Genomic DNA, 20,860 nt, shown 5'->3' with positions numbered 1-20,860 from the left:
CAGCACACATCAAAGGTGATTAAGTGTTTGACTAATTGTTGATAGTAACTTGGTGTTTTGTTGCGCAGTGTACTTGAATTGTGGTGAGAGTTGTGCAGCTTGCTTCTCACTGCTGTGGCGTGCAGGATAAGTGATCCTCCACTTGTTGTGAGAAGCTGCTCATTTGCATAAAGTTAAAAAAGATACAGACCTGAATGTGTTGCTGATAGCGTGTGTCTTTTGAAAGATATTGTTGTAACTGCTGACTTACCTCACCTCTTCTTTGCTTCACAGAGAGTCGGTTTGTCGTGTCCACCTGGGGGGTGTTTGGCGGTGGTAGTGAGTCCAGGAACGCCGGGCTTTGATCCTTGCGGGCGCTGGAGAGCGTGCCAACAGTCACTCCACCAGAGGGATGCTGTTTTTGTTTTTACACCTTTATGCACAGTGGGGGTAATAAATATATTGTTTTTGGAACCGCTTTTCTGGTTATTTGTAGCGCTGGGTTCCGTCTGACGCAGGTCTGCTCCTCAACCCGCGTCGACACATAACAGTAGTTCCCGGCCATTCCATAATGGACCCAGCGGCAGAAGCGGTTCCTTTGCCGAAAAAGTTCAAGAACCTTGGGAGAAAATATGGGAGCAATTACAGCATCTCGCAAACCAAATTAAACAAACAGACGCCCATGTTACGGAGCTTGCAGCGCAAGCCGCTCCGCTTCCTGCTGCTCCAGCTGCGGCATCATCGATACTAGTGCAGATAACTCCGTCACCCAGAGATTCGGCGTCCGAACCGATTGTTTGTCGTCCGGAGCCTTGTGCGGTGATGCAATGTTCTCTGGTTTCTGCTCAGTCAGGTTGGAGCGCCGCAGCTTTAACGAGGAATGTTTGTAGATGGGTTAAATGAGTCATTAAAAGACGAGCCGGCAGTCCGTGATGAGCCAAACGATTTAGATGAGCTAATATCGTTGGTGATTCGTCTAGATGATCGGATGAAGGAGCGTGGACGCGAGAGAGGACGCCCATCAGAGCGGGTTTTTTCGTCTCGGGGCTTTCCCCGACACAAATCTGGGCCGCCTCTTCTTCGCCCCACTGAGGCTCCTCCGACGGGACCTCTGGCTCCTCCTGTTGACGAGCCCATGCAGCTCGGACGAGCAGAAATTCCTGTATTGCCCCGACACGTAAGCGTCAAGAGAAATAATGGTGACGTATCTCCAAGTGTTCTGGGACAGGCAAAATAACACACATAAAAAAAAAAAAAATCTAGCACGAGTAAATGTTTTGTTTTCTTTAAATAGGGGTTATAATTGTATGGGGAGTCAGAGGCGTATCTGGTGGAGTGATTGTTATGCGGTTAGAAGTCCGCCTGGGCTCACTTAATCGTTAATTTTTTTATGTGTTTTTAGGTATTTTCTGTTTGGGTTGTTGGGTCGTTTTATTTTGTTGTTTTTTATTTCTCTACATCCCTAACCCCAACCTCACTTGCCCCAAGACCGTTTGTCTTGTGGGTTGTGGGGTGGTGCAGGTTGGTCACGCTGAGCATTCTCAGAAGACCTCTGCACCTGGGGGGGGGGGGGGGGGGGTGGGGGGGGGGGGGGGGGGGGGGGGGGGGTGTTAGAGGCGTTTTTTTTGGTTTGGTTAGGGCCCGGTTCACTCCAGCCTCGGTGAGCCTTTGTACCGTTCGTCATTGGTGTTGCCGGGGTGTGGTGCAGCGGAGACTTACCTCGGTCGGAGGGGTGGGCCGATCTGTTGCCGTTCGCCATTTCGGTAGTTCCACCCCTCCCGAGAGGCTGGGGTATGGTCGAGTTGGGGCACCGGACGCATTTCCGGTTCTCTGCTGCGCCTTGGGGTTGGAGCTGGGTTAGTTTTTTCCTGTTCCCTTCTCCGGCTTAGTATTTTGAGCCGTTCGCCAAAATTGAGCCGCCGAAGGGCTCTGGGAGGGACCTGAGGTCTTTCGGGGTGCCGGGGAGAGTAACAGGGTTTATGGTCATTTTATATCCCCCCGGGGTTGTTTTTGGTAGTCCTCCGGGGTTGATTTTTGATTTTGTTCTGTTTCCTTCCGGTTCCACCTCCAGGGTTGATGGGACGGTCCTCTGGGGGGAATTGGCTTGGGGCCAACTAGCCAAGTGTGACCGGGTCTGGGGTTCCGGGTTGTGGGGAGGGTACCTCCTGGGTTGATGGTACGGTCCTCTGGGGGGCGCCGTTTGCTCCATGTACACCTGGGGACCTTTGTGGGATTATGGTTCTGGCTGTTCCTCCTGGAACTGGCGATGAAGGCCTTCTGGGGGGGGTTGGGCTCTGCAGGTCATTCTGGGGGGTTGTTTTTATTTTCTTTTATGCATTTACATTTGTATTGTGTTTGTGGGGCTGTGTAGTTGTTTTTGCGTTTGGGAGTTTTTCTTTTCTTCCCGGGGTTTGATGGGACGGTCCCCTGGGGAGGTTTTGGGTGGGTTTTATGTTTTTTCTGTGTGTTGACTTGTACTGGGGAATGTTTTGGGGCTTTTGTTGATGCCAGCCGGCCTTCCAGCTGCGGTGCCTGTCCTGCTGTCTGTGGTGGACCTTAGGAGCGGTGCTGTCTGCTTCCTGACGTGGACCCCGGAGGGAGGTGCTGTTCTCGGGTCTGGTCTGTTTCGGTCGCCGGGAGGCTTCCCGTTGATGGGGGGGTACTGTTGTGTTGGGGGGTGTGGCTGGATGTTTTGGTGTTCTTTTCTTTTCTTTGCTCTTCAGGTGGCATGGAAACTGATTCTTCTGTGGAGAAGGTGCTGGCTGAAGAGTCCTCACCCTCATCCACATCATGTGAAGCACCTGTGACTGGTGCTCACATGCAACCTTCAAGACTTTCAGCTGAAGCAGATAATTGGATGGCGTTCTGCATTTAAGGCCTGTGTGATTCAAGCAGAACTGCCGGGAACTCGACCTTGTGATGTTCGTTTGTGAGACGCTGAGGACCGCGCCTGGGTTTGACACATTGAGCCCGTGAAGCAGGGAAGGGTGAGGACACATGCTGTCAGCACACATCAAAGGTGATTAAGTGTTTGACTAATTGTTGATAGTAACTTGGTGTTTTGTTGCGCAGTGTACTTGAATTGTGGTGAGAGTTGTGCAGCTTGCTTCTCACTGCTGTGGCGTGCAGGATAAGTGATCCTCCACTTTTGTGAGAAGCTGCTCATTTGCATAAAGTTAAAAAAGATACAGACCTGAATGTGTTGCTGATAGCGTGTGTCTTCTGAAAGATATTGTGTAACTGCTGACTTACCTCACTCTTCTTTGCTTCACAGAGAGTCGGTTTGTCGTGTCCACCTGGGGGGTGTTTGGCGGTGGTAGTGAGTCCAGGAACGCCGGGCTTTGATCCTTGCGGGCGCTGGAGAGCGTGCCAACAGTCACTCCACCAAGGGATGCTGTTTTTGTTTTTACACCTTTTATGCACAGTGGGGGTAATAATATATTGTTTTTGGAACCGCTTTTCTGGTTATTTGTAGCGCTGGGTTCCATCTGACGCAGGTCCGCTCCTCAACCCGCGTCGACACATAACAACTACCTCCGCATCGGGATTATGACTGTGCCATCAACCTTCTTCCCGGGGCAACCCCTCCCCGAGGAAAATTGTTTTCTCTTTCAGCTCCAGAAAGAGCAGCTATGAACACGTACATCCAGGAATCTCTGGATGCTGGGTTGATTCGTCCCTCGTCATCCCCCGCTGGAGCAGGATTCTTTTTCGTGGAAAAGAAAGAAGTCACTTCGTCCATGTATCGACTATCGGGGTTTAAATTCAAATTCAAATTCATTAATTTATATAGTGCCAATTCATGATGAAATCGTCTCAAGGCGCTTCACACAACATAAAAAAAAAACTGAATTAAAAATTTAAAACAATAAAAAGATGACCATAAAAGAATACAAGAATAAAAACACATCATAACACTAATGATAAAACAGGGAAAACAAATAAGTCTTTAAACGTGACTTAAAAGTCTCCACAGTATCCGACTACCAAATGTGTGAAGGGAGATCGTTCCACAGAGCTGGAGCATGGTAGGAGAAAGCTCTGTGACCGGCAGACTTTTTATTCACCCTGGGAACACATAGAAGTCCTGCACCCTGAGAACGCAGGGCCCGAGCTGGTACATAGTGGCTTACCAGGTCAGCCAGATAGGGAGGTGCAAGTCCATGAACAATTTTATAAACTAATAACAGTACTTTAAAATCCGATCTTGCAGCAACTGGAAGCCAATGCAGGGATGCCAAAACAGGCGTAATGTGGTCAGACTTTCTGCTTTGTGTCAAAAGTCTGGCAGCAGCCAGAAATGACATCACAGTAAAAAACCGCTATCCTCTGCAACTGATTTCGTCAGCGTTTGAGCTGTTAGAGGGCTCTTAAGTGTTCATGAAACTGGATCTTCGTAATGCCTAAAATTTGGTCAGAATTAGAGAAGGAGATGAGTGGAAGACTGCTTTTAACACCTCAACTGGGCAATATGAGTATCTGGTGATGCCTTTCGGGCTCACAAATGCCACAACAATCTTCCAAAGCTTAGTAAACGACGTGTTGTGCGAGTACCCGAATAAGTTAGTTTTTGTTTACTGGATGACATCCATCTTCTCTCCCGACCTACACACTCACACCCAGCATGTCCGTTCTGTTTTGCAGACTCTATTACATAATGATCTCTTTGTCAAGGCAGAGAAATGCGAATTCCACAGGGCCACGATATCGTTTCTGGGATTCGTCATCTCTGAAGGAGAGATTCAAATGGACCCGAACAAGGTGGCGGCAGTGCATGAGTGGGCAGTGCCCAACAATCGTAAGGATGTTCAAAGATTTCTAGGATTTGCTAACTTTATCGCAAATTTATTGGGAATTTCAGTACCATCGCTGCTCCTCTCCATAACGCCACCTCGTCTCTTCAGGCATTCAAGTGGACGCCTGAGTGCGATGAGGCATTCAGGGTCCTAAAGCAACGCTTTACTGCTGCCCCTGTGCTGAACCTTCCTGACCCGCCCGGCAGTTCGTGGTCGAGGTAGATGCTTCTGACATTGGCGTGGGAGCTATTCTGTCACAAATGAGTCCCGATGACAAGAAATTGCATCCATGTGCCTTTCTGTCCCGTAAGTTGACTACAGCAGAGCAAAACTATTCCATCTGTGATCGTGAACTGCTGGCAGTTAAGTGGCCTTGGAGGAGTGGCGTCACTGGCTCGAGGGGACACAGTTGCCTTTTTTAGTGTATACTGATCATAAAAACCTTGCCTATCTTCGCACTGCCAAGCGCTTAAATGCTCGTCAGGCCCGTTGGGCAATCTTTTTCAGCCGCTTCAATTTCGTCATCTCATACCGGCCAGGTTCAAAAAGTGGAAAGCCCAATACATTGTCCAGACAATACGATAAGCCCAATACTCCTTATGACCCCGGCAATATTCTCCAAGCAACATGCTTCATCTCTGCCATTACGTGGGAGGTTGAATCGCAGGTTAGGTAAGCCCTCCGTGATGTTTGCATGGCGTCTGACTGTCCACTGGGTAAGTTATTTGTACCCGATGCCCCCGGGGGGGGGGGGTTGCAGATGGTTACATATGGTTGCAGATGTTACGGAATATGTCAATGCTTGTCATATCTGTGCTATGCATAAGTCCTCATCACGCCCTCCTGCGGGATCATTACTGCCTCTCGCACTTCTCAAACAGCCATGGACTCATATCACTATGGACTTTGTCACTGGACTTCCCCTCTCACGTGGCAACACTTTGATCTTAACTGTGGTGGACAGATTATCCAAAATGTGTCATTTTGTGCCTTTGCCCAAATTGCCTTCTGCCAGAGAAACTGCTGAGATTATGTTAACACATGTATTTCATCTCCATGGTTTTCCCCAGGATATTGTCTCCGACCGGGGCCACAGTTTGTTTCCAGATTTTGGAGGGAGTTCTGCCGCTTACTCTGGGCCACCTCCAGTCTCACGTTCGGCTATCATCCCCAAACCAATGGTCAGGCCAAACGATTTAATCAAGAGTTAGAAAAAGGTCTTAGAATTCTGTGTTCTCAGCATCCTTCTACCTGGTCCACCCAATTGCCTTGGACTGAACTAGCCCACAACAGTCTGCCCTCTGCTTCTTCTGGTTTTTCCCCTTTTCATGTCGTGTTGGGTCAACCCCCCCCTCTCTATTTTCTTCCTCCACCCTTCGGTCCCCGGTCCCGTCTGCTCTTAGTCTGGTTGTCAGGTGCCAACGAACCTGGGAGCGGGCACGTAGTGTCCTATGTCATTCCTCAGTCCAATATAAAACTGCTGGGGACAGCAAACAGTCCATAGCTCCGGTCTACGTACCTGGTTAAAAAGACTGGCTCTCTACGCAGCATTTGCCACTACGAGGTGTTTCTCAGAACTGGCTCCCAGGTTCATTGGTCCCTTCCCCGTGTCTAAGGTCATTAACCCTGTTTCCGTCCATCTTCATTTGCCTGGTTCCATGCGTGTTCACCCACCTTTCATGTCAGTCATGTCAAACCCTTTAAGTCTGCCCCTTTGTGCCCTCTGGCCGTTCTCCACCTCCCACCTGGTTCGTGGGGGGGGGGGGTCTTCTCTGTGCGTCGGCTCCTGGCTTCACGTCGGAGGGGCCGCGGTTTCCAGTATTTGGTGGACTGGGAGGGGTACGGCCCAGAGGAACGGTCGTGGATTCCCTCTTGCTTTATCCTGGACCCCTCTCTCATTCGGGATTTTCATGCCTCCCACCCTGCCGCGCCAGCCTTTGGGGGGGGGGGGGGGGGGGGGGGGTACTGTCATGATTTGGGTTTTGCCAACTTTTATTTCTTGGCTTTGTGTTTTTCAGTTACATTTTGTTTATTCTTTTTCTGGGGTTTTTCTGTCTGGGTCTGTCTTTCCTGTCTGTCTCTGCTGGCTGGGTGGTGGGTGTTTCCTTCTGTCTGGCCGCGTCCTCCTCTTGGTATGTTCCACGCACACCTTTCTCTATCTGCACTCATCACTTGGGTGTATTTAAGCTCCCATTGTACTTACTCCTTCGCGAGATTGTAGCGCCTTGTGCCTCTTTCCAGCTCAGTTTCTTGTATTTCCTTGCCTTGCTTCGTTTGCCTCATCATCTTTTATTGTGAGCAGTCTAAGGCACACCTGTGCACTAATCATGGTGTCTAATCAGCATCTTGGTATGGCACACCTGTGAGGTGGGATGGATTATCTCAGCAAAGGAGAAGTGCTCACTATCACAGATTTAGACTGGTTTGTGCACAGTATTTGACGGAAATGGTGATATTGTGTATGTGGAAAAAGTTTTAGATCGTTGAGTTAATCTCATACAAAATGGGAGCAAACCAAAAGTGTTGCGTTTATATTTTTGTTGAGTATACATAGGGTGCATAAATTTCTGGAAAAAAAAAAAGTAGTCATGAATTAGTTCCTGATTGTTTTTAATAAAAGGTTTCCAAAAAATTTTGTAATGTAGACAAGGAGAAAAGAAAATGAAATCGAAGTTTGGACTGTCATTTTGTTCAACGTCACATTGAGGTCTGGGTTGTAGGCATGAGGCAACTATTACTTAAATTTGGTTATTTGACAAATTATTGCAAAACATAATAAGCACAGTGGCCTTGGTGGCCACATGAACCCTGTGAATCGCAATAAAGGTTCACAAGCAAATTTGTTTATTTTATTTTATAGTTATTGTGCAAAATCAGAGTTACACTGGGTTTTAGTAGTATCAATTAGAAACAAAGGTTTCAGAGGTGAATATGGAGTACTTATTGCGGAGTTGTGGAATTTTTGTGGACTCACTCACTGACTAACTGGCTTACGGACTCCATTAATCTCATGAATGTACCGCTAATTGCAAGGGAATAATAACAACTAAATTAATTTAACTAAGTGCTCTTTATTTACAAAGTAAGAAGTAAATCCTATAGAGGCACTGAGGTGCTTATCTCTGGATACTGCAGCTGGAAGCGGGTGACAGTCTATGAATCCCTGTGGTTGGGCACCAGTTCATCACTGGTTACTTCTGGGAACTGGGACCCACTTATGTACAATTTGTGACTGTGACAATGCAGATGAAGTGTCTTGACCAAAGACGCAGATGGTCAGTGAAAGGCACACACCTCAAACCAAACCACCTCCCTGGTCTACAGATTGGTAGCACAACTTGTATCCACAGTGCCACCTGCTCTACTTTCTCCTCTCTATCTATCACACAGTCATGCTTCAATTCTGATGGGAATTCCAAAATTTTGCTGTTTTGAAGTGCCGCCAAATTTGATCAATTTAACAAAAACAAAATTTTACACATTAACATACCAGGGGAGAAAAAACAAACAAGGGCAATGCCCATGTAGAATTACACTGTAGTAGGCAAGCGCTTCACATAATTCACATTTATGTCAAGGAGTCTTGAATTTGTTAATAGAATCACTTGGATTCTGTGTAATTACGTTCAAACAAGGTTTGCTAAAATAATATTATAAACATTTTTACAAAGTTTCAATGAAGTCACCCTTTCCAAAGCAAATGTGCGAACTGTGTATTCAGCCAGCGTCTCGGTCTTAAGTAGAGTGATTTTAATATCGCCATACATCTCACTGTCATCGGGCCAGTATTTACAGCATTTCACCTACAAAAAAAAAAAGAAGAGGTTAAAGCAAATGTTCATCGTGGAAATACATCAAAATATAAAAATCCATAATATGCACACACACATGTAATACGACAGTTAGATCTGGTAGAATAGAAATTAAATTGGAAGTCCTTGTCAATCCCCCCCCCCCCCCCCCCCCAATATCAGTTTGGAGAAAAGCATCTGGGAAGTGTAAAAATGCAAATGTACATAATCCATGTTTAGCAGAGTGCTGTGAAACACTAAAACCCCTCCTTTTTCTGCACATGAAGAACATCAATATATTTTAAGAAACTTCATATAACATCAAACATATTACACCGTAAAGTGACTTAAACCATCTTAGTTTGTATTTTTAACATGCAGTAAGTTTTGCAGCTTTAAGAACAGGTTTCTTGGGTTGCTGCCACACATTTAAATGTCAGTCCTTACAAAGCTGACATTTAATGATTTATACTTTAACCAGTGTAGTATTTGAGAGACATTTTATGAAACCAGAAATAAAATATAAAACTCAGATCGACACAGAATAATCATTTTACCAATGAATGTGACTATATCAAAAACATCCAATCAGCTACAAATTATAGTTAATGTATTAAAAACATGAGCCATTTCCATTTGTTGGTTTAACTAGAACACAAATGTATGTACATGAAGGTTACACTCCAAACAATAAGGAAGAACAAAACAACCTGTTCCTCTGTGGAATTTTATCTCAGAAAGCAAAGAGAAGTACAATAATCACATAATGGCGAAAAGCATAATGAACAGGATGACTTTTTTTTCCTTTACCAGCACTTGGCACAGAAGGTATATTTTATACTTAATAGCTGTGGTATTTGTATCCTGCTATACAGAGCACCTCTCATATGCTGACTGAACCCAAAACTGTTCAGATGCAGAACAGAGGTAGATGTAGGGCCAGGGTTAGAAAAATGGTGTAATTTTATCCATCCACTAAGGTGACATTTTCCTCACCTAGAATGAACATAATTACACACTAACAGCAGAAATCATGAACTACGGACATACTGCTTACATACACCTGTACTAAAACTGTCTAATCCAATTTTCTAAACTGCACACATACCATTTTATCAAATGTGTTTTTGTTTTGTTTTTTTCAAATATTACCCTACGCTTTGACAAAGTTCGTGTGTATGTGTGTGTGTGTGCGCGCACTCATATTGTTTGATACAATAGAATATGTGCATTTTGGGAACAAGTCTCAAACCTTTGACAAGATGCATAAAAACGTGTGCAAACTGCATGTGTATCGCAACACATTTTACGTACAAATAGAGGAGAATCAAAACAGGACCTGAGAAGAAAAATTATACGAGTATACATGTTATTGCACATTTTGTTTTACATACAACTTGAAGGCATGTTTAATCCTTACTTGTTTATAGTGCCTTGAGGTAATTTTGTTTGTAATTTGGTGCTATATAAATAAACTGAATTTAACTGAAGTCATATAGTGTAACAACATCATCCTCTGATAATTTTAAGATAATTATAATGATTAATATAATAATGAATGAATGAATGAATGAATGAATTATAAGATTAAATGCAAGTACCATATTCATTTATTTAACAAATAAAATTCAACAGATATACAACAGTTAACTGAAAATTTAGCAATCCATGACTCCCTTGCCATGTGACCATGTACGTTTTATTTCTCAATGCAGTCTCTTTTGACATTGACACACTCCTTCCAAGGGTGCCGTACCTCTTGATACCATTAGCGTACTGCAGAAGCTTTTATCGTGATGTCAAATAAGTCCTCAACACCAACTTCAATAACTTCAATGTGCCAAGAATTGACTTGTGAGCTGGAGTGTTGTTCTGATGATGATGCCCCAGCTTTTAATGATGCCATGATGCCAATTTTTTTTTCAAGTTTGACATGTATTTGTTGCTACCACCTATCAATGTATTCTAAGGGCCCCTTCACACATACTGCGAATTTGGTCAATTTGTGCATAAAGTGCACATGAAGCAGGAATCGTGTGCAAAACGTGTAAAACTGTAGCTGTTTCTAAAGCCACATACACCTGTTGCTACAACTATCTGCACACACACAGTGGTTGAAAGACAGCGTGTGCGCTGTGCGAACCTATCGATCCCTCTCGCGACAGGAGTCCGCCAAGGTGACACACACAAACATCTAACACCGCTCGTTTGGCACTTTGAAAATGTGTGGTTATTCACACTATTAACATGACAACAGTCTGTAGAGAATCGTTGGCGTGCAGGCAATGAAATTTGTCTAAGTGCCCCACGAGTGTGGCTTTGGTGTGTGCGCTAAACTGACAGAAGGTGTGGCCACGGACAGAAGCACCTGTGGAGATCTGTGGATCTGGACAACACGTACTGTGTTTGGACAGACATGGACTAACAACTGCCCACTGTGACGCACGTGTGTCTGCTTGCTGTCATCACATGGACATAAATATAAACATATATCACTTGGCAATGGGCTGCAGTAAGCGAGTGCACGCACGCTGCAGCCCATTGACAGGCTGCCCCCAGGTTGAAACGGACCATCAGATCATAACACGCATCTGACTGTCACATCACCCATGTGAGCTCTGTTCCACATGACGTGGTGTAGGTCCTGTGGTGTGCCGACAGGACACATGCCAGCAGATGTGGCCATTCTGATATCAGGCAGTTTCCTGCAGCTTTCACAGGACAGCGATGGTAGCTCAGTGGTAAAGTTTCTGACTGGAACTTAGAGCTTTTGGAAGGCGTGGGTTCAATGGGTGGGTGGCATGTAATTTTTATTTTTTTTACTTCAACCACATTGCACAGCTGCTGTGAAAAACTGCTGTGTTCCCGCGTGCACGGAACCATTGCAGCAAGTATTTTTTATGTTTTATTTATTTTTTCTTCACAGCATTGTGCAGCTGCTGGCACTGTGTTCCTGCGTGCATTAACCGTTGCACCGGCATCGTGCATGCCAACCCATCGGCGCAATGTTTCATGGTGCGCTCATATGAGCTCTACCATAAGTCGCCCTGGAGTTGTACGTATGTGTGAAGGGGCCCTTAGTGACACAACAAATACAGCTGCAGAAAAACAAAACAATACAGTTACTCGTCCAAAGAGTTTAAATAATTACAATCTGGCAATACTCCTTTTTTTCCTAAACATACAAATATTTCAGCCAATGTGTATACACTTGTGTTTTGGACAAGTTTGATGGCTTATGATGGTTGATGCCACCAAAAACTATATTGTAGAGAAAGTTTAAAGTCTCCATTGTTATTAGAACTTGTGATTTGTGGGCTCTGTATAAAACCAGGGTGGTATTATCAAACTAGAGAGCTCTTAGACAGCGAGTTTGTCTGACACCTATACTTAGCAAACACATAAAAGCCCTTCAGACACACACCAGATGTTCTCTTATGGTGAATGTGGGGCATTTGTAATCAGTGGGTGGTGACAGCAGTAGCAGTGCATGTCACTTACCCTTCCAACCTCCACCAGCTTAGTGATCATGACGATGCTGAAGCAATTTTCCTGCCACACCATCCTCCAAAAATCATAGAGAGTCTCCTGCTTGGGTCCTAGTAGGAAGAACAAAGAAATTACGCAGCGAAAAAATATGACAGACTCAAAGCCTGCACTCTATATAAGGGAGTTCTGAAATTTCAATTACGACCGAAGTGTCCTTCCTTAGATCTCATAAGACTGATCTCCTAAGACTGTGTACTCAATAAAGTTATTTGGAATTCCGGGCGGGGAACAGGTGACAGGTGACAAAACAACAGAAGCATTTGGTGATGAAAGCCTTGAGGCTCATCACTCATGCACTATCTCCTGTGAGGAGAAGATATCCAGAACGCTACTCACGAGTTGAAAACGAAGATCTCATAGGATAAAGAAGCTCAAAGAGACAAAAACACTCCTGCTGTCTTTTCTTTCTTCTTCATACATCAAGCCTGGAATAGACGAGTGGCTGGTTCAGGATACGTGAATGAGCAGACCTTGAGTGACTTTGTGATGGAAGCTCCAAAGAAACAGGCCCTAATTTGGCTTTTAGAAATGGGAAGAAATTTTAAACACAGATGGGGCGACCATCCGAAACAGCTTCATATTCCGTGCTTTGTCCCCAGCAGGAACATATCGCTTCATGGCAGACAGTGAGAAGCTCGAATTAGAAAATGTTTAATTATTCACCTCCTCTGGTGATTAACTCAGTGATGTCAGCCAATCAGACGCTAAGTGCCGTCATCTTTGGATTTGCCAGAAATGTTGTTTTGTTACATGAGGCTGCACAATTCGGTTCATTGGCTCAATCATTCCCAATTTATTAAACTGAGACACAGGATGCAAACACACACACAAAATCAGAGTGCAGCCTTGCTGGGATACTCACCCTGAGTGGCAATGAAGTGGTTGGATCGATGGTAGCCCTGAAAAGAGAAGAGGAATGGCATGCTGAGTAAGCCATCTGTACATTAGAATCAGCTGTATGGAAGGTGTCTCTCTGTCTCACCCCTTTACACTCTCCCCTTTCTGCAGTCTGACCTCCTCCTGACCCTGCCTGAACACAATTTTCCATATACAAGGTCTATTAGATAAAAAACCAACACTTTTTTTTTTAACTATATGGATTTGAATGACGTGCGATTACACCAATCATGCTTGAACCCTCGTGCGCATGCGTGAGTTTTTTCACGCGTGTAGGTGACGTCATTTCCCTGTGGGCAGGCCTTGAGTGAGATGTGGTCCTGCCCTCTTGGCTGAATTCCTTTGTTTCACACGCTGCTCGAGACGGCGCGCGTTGCTTTATCAAAATTTTTTCTGGACCTGTGAGGAATATCCGAGTGGACACTATTCGAGAAATTAAGCTGGTTTTCGGTGAAAAGTTAATGGCTGATGAGAGATTATGGGGTGTTTCTGTCGGTGTAAGGACTTCCCACGGAGCAGGACGTCGTGCAGCGCTTCCAGGCGCCGTCGTCGGCCTGTTTCGAGCTGAAAACATCCTAATTTAAGGCTTAATTCACCCAGGACATCGTGAGAGAACAGAGAAGATTCAGAAGAGGCCGGCATGAGGACTTTATGTGGACATTCCACTGTTTAAGGACATTTTTTTAATGAAAGACGTGCGCACAAATTCGTCACGGAAACGACTCGGCAAATCTGTGTGCGCCGCGACAGGAAAAACACCACCGTGTTGAAAACCATTTGTAAAATTCAGGCGGCTTTTGATGGCTTTCAACAAGTGAGTAACTGAGAAATTGTTTAACAGCTTGGGCATGTTCCAACTTGCCCGTTAAGGTTTCCAACAGAGGTGTTTTTCCTGTCGCGACCCCCCGCGGTCGGGTCCGACCCGACATGCGACTCTGCCCGCACGTTCTTTCATTACAAAATGTCTGTTAACAATGGAATGTCCGAATAAACTCCTCATGCCAACTTCTTCTGAAAGTTCTCTGTTCTCTGGACGACTTACTGGGTCAACAGAGTCTGAATGTGGAAGTTTTCAACTTGAACGGTGAGACGCTGCCCGCCTCGAAGCGCAGATCGCCGTCAGGCGCCATGGGCCATCCTTACGGCGACACTACCAGACCAAATCTCTCATCAGCCGTTAAAATTTTTACCGAAACCAGCTGAATTTATCGAATGGTGTCCACTCAGTTGTGCCTTACAGTTTTGAAAAACTTTTTATCAAACAAAGCAGCAGTCTCTGAGCCATTCCTAAACAATGAAAAAAATCGACGCGAGGGTGGACGACTCCTCACTCAAAGACTGCCCACAGGCGAATGACGTAACCGACAGGCGTGAAAAAACTCTCGCATGGCCCCGAAGGGTTCAAGCATGTCTGATGTATATCACACGTGATTCAAATCATATGGTTTTTGAAAAAAATAATAAGGTCGGATACTTTTCTAATAGACCTCATACTTTCCCATTAAGGTCGAACCCCTTGTTCACTTCAGATCATGCCTTTTGCCCTCAGACTCCACAGAGACTTTGCAGCAACGAAAAACTGGAGCTTAAAAAGCAGGCAAAAAAAAAAAACCCTGCGTGATATATTGTTCCAGGCTTGGCTAAGCCAGCAATATTGGAGTTGCTGTCATGGCATAGACAAAATAATTACGACACAAAAGAGTGCAGATTGTAAAATGTCAGATCTGGACATTTAAGGATCAAATGTGTTCTCAGACTTTTTGTTCTATGAAAGCAAAAATTTATTGGAAATTGAGACGTGGACCGGTGACAGTACTGTGCAAAAGTTTTAAAACACTTTTTTTTTTAAAATAGCTTGAGGGCCAACATTCTGCCAACAAGGTCCAACAGTTTGTTCTTTCACCAAAAGTACAGCCAGAAATCACAAGTTAGAAAATGCAACGTTTCCCCCCACTGATTGCCGTGATTCTTAAGGCCCCACTGACACTTGCACGACTTTGATGCACACACTTGCATGACCTGTGTCATGCAGGAGAGTAAACTCATCTTTAACTGGTGTAGACTGAACGTGAGGAGGGGCACCGGCGCGTGCAATTGTGCAAAGAGAATTTGGAAATGTTTAAAAAAAAATCTTTCATGCATAAATGTCGTGCAACGTGGCGCGATCTGCTCGCCAACACTACGTGCAGCACGTCAAGTGGAGTAAAGAAGAAGTGAACAGAGCAAGTGGTTGCAACTGTTTTACCAAGTCATGACAATCTAAACATTACAATAATTACCTTTTTAGACTGCTGCAAATGCTTTCTCCAGCAGTTTGCTGTTCGCGTGCTTGCTGGAGCAGTCCTCTGTGATTCAGGAAGCGATTAGAGCCGTTTTCAGCATCCAACTTGCATAGAAAATGATTAGGCCACTATAAAATAATTATTTTATACTCTAAAACACTGCAGCCTCATTTAGTTATGTCCACTTGCTACCTCTCTTTAACATAAAGAGGTCTTACAAGTTTTGGATATTGAACTCAATTTTACAACTCAGCTCAACTTGTAAAGTTGAGCTCAACATCCAAAACTTGTAAGAGCTTTTTATGTTAAAGAGAGGTAGCAAGTGGACATAACTAAACAAGGCTGCAATGTTTTACAGTGCATATACGCAGCGTCCAGCATAGAGCCCGTAGCAGCCGGTGGAACAAAGCACAGTGTCCAGCTCGGAACACAGCGGGTGGGCTCGTCACAACAACGTGCATGCAAGTGTGTGCATCAAAGTCGTGCAAGTGTCAGGGCACCTTTACATTTACTTTGACTTCTGTTTCATTGTAGACAGTATGAACACAAGATATTTTATGTTTTTTTTTATGACCAACTTCATTTCATTTGTTAATACATCAACTCCTGCATTTCACATTCTAAAAAAAGTTGGCAATTTAAGGCTAGTAATGAGGTAAACAAAATTGATAATTACACTCAACAAAAATATAAACGCACACCTTTTGGTTTTGCTCCCATTTTGTATGAGATGAACTCAAAGATCTAAAACTTTTTCCACATACACAATATCACCATTTCTAAATCTGTGATAGTGAGCACTTCTCCTTTGCTATGATAATTCATAGGTGGGATGGATTATCTCAGCAAAGGAGAAGTGCTCACTATCACAGATTTAGACTGGTTTGTGAACAATATTTGAGGGAAATGGTGATATTGTGTATGTGGAAAAGTTTAGATCTTTGAGTTCATCTCATACAAAATGGGAGCAAAACCAAAAGTGTTGCGTTTATATTTTTGTTGAGTGTAGGTGATGCCAACTGGTGACTGTAATCCTGATTGGCACAAAGGCAGTATCTACAAAAAGTTGTCTTTTAAGAGCAAAGTTGGGCAGAGGAAAATATTGACATGTTTAAAAACAGTGTTCCTCAAAGAAGCTTGAAAAGGATTTGAATATTTCACCCCTCTACGCTGCATAATACAATTAAACAATTCAAGGAGTCTAGGGGAATTTCACTGCGTAAAAGCCAAGAGCACCAGCCAAAGCTGAACTGCCATGATCTCTGATCCCTCAGATGGCACAGCATCAAGAACAGTCATTCATCAATAGCTGATATACCACATGGACATGGGATTACTTTGTGAAACTTTTGTGAAGCACTACAATATAGAGTTACATTCACAAATGGCACTTAAAACATTACTGTGCAAAATGAATCTTTATGTTGAAATTGTTCAGAAGGAGCATCGACTTCTCTGGGAGGCATTTAGGTTGGAACATCATGGAGTGTAAATGCATGTAGTGGTCAGACAAATCAGTATTCCAGACTTTTTTTAATGAAATGTACACTGTGCTCTCTGTACCAAAAGACAAAAAAGGACCATCTGCTACTGTTATCAGCAACAAATCCAAAAGCCAGTCTGTCATAGTATGGAATTATGAATGATTTAATTTAGGATAATTTACACCTCAGGGATGGCAACATTAATGCAGAAAAGTATACTGGTATTTTACACCAACATGCTACTTCAAAATGACATCTTTTCCAGGGCTGTCTCTACATTCTTCAACAAGGCAATATAAAACCACATTCTGCACACATTTCAAAGATGCTATGGGTACTGTACCAGCCTACCTGCAGTCCTGACCTGTCTCCACAAAACAATGTGTGTAGAATTTTGAAATAATAAAATAAATGCAATAATGACAACTGGGTACTGTTGCACACCATAACTCCTGTTTGCAGGAGAATGGGACAAATTAACACCTGAAATGCTTCATTGCTTGGTGTCCTCAATTGCAAAACGTCTTTTAAGTTTTCTTATAAGTGTTGTGGGAAGGAATGGCAACATTACAAAGTGGCAAATGCTTTAGCATCACTGCTTGTTTGGAATGTGTTGCAGGCCTTAAATGCAGGAATGAATGAACTGTATATTAACAAACAAAATGAAGTTGACCACACAAAACATGAAATATCTTGGCTACAATAAAACAGAAGTAAAATTAAATGTAAGAATCACTACTCTGTTGCTTGTAAATTACGTTTTCCATATCTTTCAACTTTTTCTGATTTGAAGTTGTATTTAAAGAATCTCAAAGTCAATGAATGGCATTCTAAAAACGTTAATTCAAAATGGTTCTGTTTGGGCATTTGGTTAAAAAATTTTTATCAACTCTTATCAACTCTTTTTTGACCCAACATCGACCTATATCATTCAACAATATCATTCAACAATTTGAGAAATGTCTGTGTGTTTGTTCCACTACTTTTCTGAGATGTCTGGGCCAACTTAATGTGTGCATGTAGTTTGGCCCCAGACCTGCCCGCAGGGGCTTTGTTTTATCAAAGGTCAAGGTGATTAGGGTCAAAGGTCAAAATTTTGATTAATCTGTCTGTCTGTTCCCTTGCTCCTCCCAGGTCTTTTGGCTGATATCTGCCATAATTCTTATGGAGATGACAGTCAACCCCAGAATGGCAAAGCAAAGTTTTGTTTAAAGATCAAGAATATTTGAGTCAAAGCTCAAAAGTATGATTTTTCATTCTGGTGTTCAACAAACTTGAAACACATATTCAGGTGTGATCTGGAATTGCCTGGGTTAGGTCACATCACTGGGGCCTAGGTCATGTCTGCCTGATTGTTGTGCTACTCCTCCCAGTCAGTGATTGTCAATGAAACCTGAACTTGAAACTGCCCTTAAGAATTCATTTTGGCAAGGGTCAATATGAAGGAACTCGATTTTTAAACCCAATGTGGACAAAATGTGGCACCAGAACTGCCCTGGCAAGGTTAGCCAGAGGTCAGTCATTTAGGTGAAGTTCAGGCTAACTTGGGGCCAAATGTCAGATTGCCATAGCCCTTTCTGTCGCCATGTCCACAAGCACTATTGCCTAGTCATTATGTGTTTTGTGTATTTTTGAGAAATCGAGATGACAAAAAACAAACAAAAACATTTAGCCCCTTGGCATAAGTCATGAAAATATGAAATATCTAATACTGACATAAATATTAAAAACGTGTGATTACTTGCCACCTTTAAACGTACATAATGTATTTTAGTTATAAACTACATTCTGTCCAATCTCCTAAAATTAATTAAAAAAAGTCAGGTTGTATTTCAACAGGTTTTTTTTTTTTGAACATTCATTTTATTGAGTAACATCTGTGTTCATAGTGTCATGTACTGAGCAATACACCAAAATGAAATTTGTTCAGTTTGTACCTTGAAAATTAAGTGCTTTCATTAATAAAAGAGAGAAGAAAAAAAAAATCACATTTAATTTTTGTTGCAACTGAAATGTTTGGAGACTTCTAATTAGATTTTCTGGAGACCTCTCATTGGAGCAAACACTGTATCTAAAACCAAATTTCTGTGTCGAAATGCTTTTGTACAGTACTGTACATGTACGTACACCTCACAAAAGTTTAGACTAAGGAATCCACCATCTGTCCAAATCCTTCTATGACAAAATTGGACAGACTTGTTTTCAAGAAGAAAATTGTAATACATTCCATATTTGTTGTTAAAGTACTCAGCACACCTGAATGTGAACAGTGTTGTGTGAATTACAAATGACACATTCACACAGTTTTCCTGTACTATATATATATATATATATATATATATATATATATATATATATATATATATATATATATATATATATATATATATACATACACACACACACATTTATGTTAAAAATAATTACTTGCAAAAATGAATTGATGTGTTCTCATAACCGTTTGCAACCTCACCACTAAATGACACAAAATTAAAGACACTGTAGCTTTAAGTTTTTTCAAGATATGAAACTTAAAGAGTTAAAATTGTATTAACATGGCACGTTAAAGCTATAGGGCCTTTCAAATTTCACAAAACTGAGAAAATTACGACCGGAGGCGACAGCAACCCGTTCTCATGTGATTTTGAGTAAAGTCAACAAATCAAACAATGGGGTGTGTTCAATCAATTCATTATGTTACAGCCTTATTCCAAAATAGAGTAAATGCATTTTCCCCTCAAATTCTGCTCACAACACCCCATAATGACAACATGAAAAAGTTTTTTTTGCAAATTTATTAAAAATAATAATAATAATAAAAACTAAGAGATCAAACATACATAAGTATTCACACCTTTTGCTCTTTGTTGATGCATCTTTGGCAGCAATTACAACCTCAAGGCAGTTTTTGTTCATTCCTCTTTGCAGCACCTCTTAAGCTCTATCGGGCTGGATGGGGAGCGTTGGTGGTGATTGATCTTTCCAGAGATGATCAATCAGACTCAGGTCTGGGCTCTGGCTGGCTACTCAAGGACATTCATAGAGTTGTCCTGAAGTCACTCCTTTGATATTTTGGCTGTGTGCTTAGGGTCATTGTCCGGTTGAAAGATGAACCGTCACCCCAGTCTGAAGTCAAAAGCGCTCTGGAGCAGGTTTTCATCCAGGATGTCTCTGTACATTGCTGCATTCATCTTTCCCTCAATCCTGACTAGTCTCCCAGTTCCTGTCGCTTATAAACATCCCCACAGCATGATGCTGCCACCATCATGCTTCACTGTAGGGATGGTGCCTTGTTCCTCCAACATGACATCTGGCATTCACGCCAAAGTGTTCAATCTTTGTCTCATCAGACCAGAGAATTTTGTTTCTCATGGTCTGAGAGTCCTTCAGATGCCTTTGGCAAACTCCAGGCAGGCTGCCATGTGCCTTTTACAAAACAGTAGCTTCTGTCTGGCCACTCTACCATACAGACCTGATTAGTGGATTTCTGCAGAGATGGTTGTCCTTCTGGAAGGTTCTCTTCTCTCCACAGAGGAATGCTGGAGTTCTGACAGAGAGACCATCATGTTCTTGGTCATCTCCCTGACTAAAGCCCTTCTCCCACGTTCACTCAGTTTAGACGGGCGGCCAGCACTAGGAAGAGTCCTGGTGGATCTGAACGTCTTCTATTTACAGCTGATGGAGGCCACTGTGCTCATTGGAACCTTCAAAGCAGCAGAAATGTTTCTGTGCCTCGAGACAATTGTGTCATGAAGCTCGATAGACAGTTCCTTTGACTTCATGCTTGGTTTGTGCTCTGACATACAATGTCAACTGTGGGACCTTATATGTAGACAGGTGTGTGTCTTTCCAAATCATGTCCAATCAACTGAATTTACCCCAGGCTGATTCCAATTAAGCTGTAGAAACATCTCAAGGATGATTAGTGGAAACAGGATGCCCCTGAGCTCAATTTTGAGTTTCATGGCAAAGGCTGTGAATGCTTATGTACATGTGATTTTACGTTTTAAATTTCTAATAAATTTGCAAAAATCTAAAAAAAAAAACTTTTTCATATTGTCATTATGGGGGGTATTGTGTGC

General features: G+C 43.0%; 1 protein-coding gene across 2 annotated transcripts in view; it reads right to left on the bottom strand.

Annotated features, from left to right (window-relative positions):
• ptprub (protein tyrosine phosphatase receptor type Ub) overlaps positions 1-20,860 on the bottom strand; it is a 700,336-nt gene that overhangs the window by 76,234 nt on the left and 603,242 nt on the right. For both annotated transcript variants that reach the window (XM_034175133.1, XM_034175134.1), the window contains 3 exons: positions 12,978-13,014; positions 12,068-12,165; positions 8,462-8,578 (listed from right to left, as the gene is read on the bottom strand). In XM_034175133.1, coding sequence (XP_034031024.1) covers positions 8,462-8,578; positions 12,068-12,165; positions 12,978-13,014 — 252 coding nt within the window. The remainder of the gene's footprint in view (positions 1-8,461; positions 8,579-12,067; positions 12,166-12,977; positions 13,015-20,860) is intronic.

Source organism: Thalassophryne amazonica, chromosome 7 (assembly GCF_902500255.1).
Source record: "Thalassophryne amazonica chromosome 7, fThaAma1.1, whole genome shotgun sequence".
Taxonomy (NCBI): domain Eukaryota; kingdom Metazoa; phylum Chordata; class Actinopteri; order Batrachoidiformes; family Batrachoididae; genus Thalassophryne; species Thalassophryne amazonica.
This window is presented reverse-complemented; position numbering and strand designations above follow the sequence as displayed.